The sequence below is a fragment of the Emiliania huxleyi genome (genome assembly GCF_000372725.1).
Source record: "Emiliania huxleyi CCMP1516 unplaced genomic scaffold EMIHUscaffold_500, whole genome shotgun sequence".
Taxonomy (NCBI): Eukaryota; Haptophyta; order Isochrysidales; family Noelaerhabdaceae; genus Emiliania; species Emiliania huxleyi.
This window is the reverse complement of record NW_005198242.1, coordinates 1-2,094: the sequence shown is the minus strand read 5'-3', so window position 1 is coordinate 2,094 and position 2,094 is coordinate 1. Positions and strand designations below refer to the sequence as shown.

At 64.5% G+C, this 2,094-nt stretch overlaps 1 protein-coding gene across 1 annotated transcript; it reads left to right on the top strand.

The window, feature by feature from the left end:
• Positions 1 to 1,050: 1,050 nt before the first annotated feature.
• EMIHUDRAFT_246261 (hypothetical protein) lies at positions 1,051 to 2,054 on the top strand (the record flags this gene model as incomplete). Its single annotated transcript, XM_005766661.1, has 1 exon — positions 1,051 to 2,054. A coding segment is annotated over one exon (1,004 nt), but the record flags the coding sequence as incomplete, so codon positions are not given.
• Positions 2,055 to 2,094: the final 40 nt, after the last annotated feature.

Sequence of the window (2,094 nt, the reverse complement as noted above, 5' to 3'; positions counted from 1 at the left end):
GGCCCCCCCCCTAAGCATGTGGGGTGCAGAGAAGGTGCGCCCCCCTCCCCGGAAGCGATGTGCGCCTGCTCCCGACGTCTACTTCGGCTACGCGCGCAACAAGGGCGGTGGGCGCTTCCACCACACCTTCCACCAGGACATCCTCCGCCTCCTCAAGACCGGCGAGGCGAGGACCAGCACACAGTCTGCACCCAGCGGCTCCCCTCCCCTCTCTGACAGCGTGTTGCGCTCAACAGGTCAAGCACGCCTTCGCCGCGTGGCACGACGGCAAGAACTACGACTTGGGGAAAAAAGAAAGAAAGAAAGAAAGAAAACAGACAAGCCAAGGGAGGGATGGGAGGACGGCACGCCGCCACCACACAGGGATTTTAAGGAGAGGTGTGTGATGCGCTAGCCGTCGCCCACCCTTGGGGGAGTCTGCCTCTCCCTATCTCTCTTCGCAGTCTCTCGCCGCTTCTCGCTGCAACCTTCATGCCCGAGGGGAAGCGAGTTATATTAAGGTGTACTACGCGGTGTGCCTCTCCACGCCGGCGGCGCCAGTCGTGCAGGCCTGAAGAGAGCCTGGTGGCTTCCAGCTAAGTATGCGCTACATGTAGCAGCAGGGAGCCTTGGCGCGGGCGGCAGCGCGCCGCTGCCAAATAGGCCGAATCCATCCATGTGCGGTGTCGCTGCCGCGGACGTGGCTCCTCTTGATAATCGCGTTAGCTCTGTTCCAGCCAGGTGTCCCTGACGTCTCTCTCAGAGGCCAGTGAGGTGATCCATCAAGTGGCTGTCTTTCTAGTAGTGCTCGTTGGCTCTGTTCCAGCCAGGTGTCCCTGACGTCTCTCTCAGAGGCCAGTGAGGTGATCCATCAATTGGCTGTCTTTCTAGTCGTGCTCGTTGGCTCTGTTCCAGCCAGGTGTCCCTGACGTCTCTCTCGGAGGCCAAAAAAAACCTCGGACATTTTACGAACTCCTGAATCGGATTTCTTTTCGGCGTGACGTGAGTTGCGGAATCCAGGCGAGGGAACCTGAAGAGCCGAGCTAAAGAGCCAAGACGCGCACCTCGGCGATGGACAGCTTCAGCGCTCCGCTGCTGGGTCCAGCCTCGGACGACGCCAAGAGGAGCGCTCGCAGGTGGCGCGCCGCCACTCTCGCGACCACGCTGCTCGCGCTGGCGCTCGCCGCCGCCGTTGCGGTGCTCGCCAACGAGCGCGCCGCGCTGCTGCAGCGCGGAGAGGCGGGCAGGGAGAAGGACGGCCCCACATACCAGTTCTCGGGGTCCAGCCTCGACGAGCAGTCCTGCACGGTGGCGGGCGTCGACGCCTCCGCCACGGGCCAGAAGCTGCAGTGCTGCAGCGGTCTCGCAGAGGTTGAGAAGCCGTGCTTCCAGCCAGAGGGCCTGTCGGTGTGCATCTTTTGCCTGCCTGCCGAGCAGGTGCCGGCCGCCTGCACGCCGGCCGGCAAGGACGTCTTCGCCAACGACGCCGGCGTCCACATGCCCTGCTGCCCGGGCTTTGCAGAGGTGCTTGGCCCGTGCCGCGGCACCGACATGTGCAACTTCTGCCAGCCCTCCTCCGTTGTCCCGGGGGCGCGGGCGGAGCACCCACCGGCAAAGGTGTCCATCGACCCGGCGACGCCGCAGGACGCGGTCGACAAGTACAAGGCGGACGGGCTCTCCCTCATCCTTTCGGACGAGTTCAAGGACATCGCGCGCACAAAGTCGGTCTTCGTGTTCGAGGACATCCCGTACGGCGTGCCGGGCAACACGGGGGACGTCAACATCGCCTCCATCTACTCCTCGGACACCATCTCGCTGCTGCCGGAGGGCGGCCTCCGCCTCTCCGCCTACCTGGCGCCCGAGGACGAGACGCGGTTTCTGCGCGGGTGGAACGGGACTTGGAACAAAAACTACGGCTCCGACGTCTCGCTCTGGAGCTGGCACGCGCCGAAGGTGACGTCTCGCGTCAACGGCCGCTTCCAGTACGGGTTTGTCGAGACGCGCATCAAGGCGCCCAAGGGGTACGGCCCGTGGCCCGCGGCCTGGCTCAACGGCTGCTACGGCTTCGTCGTCGAGTCCTCGGGCGAGCTGATGCTGCAGGAGGACTACCCATTC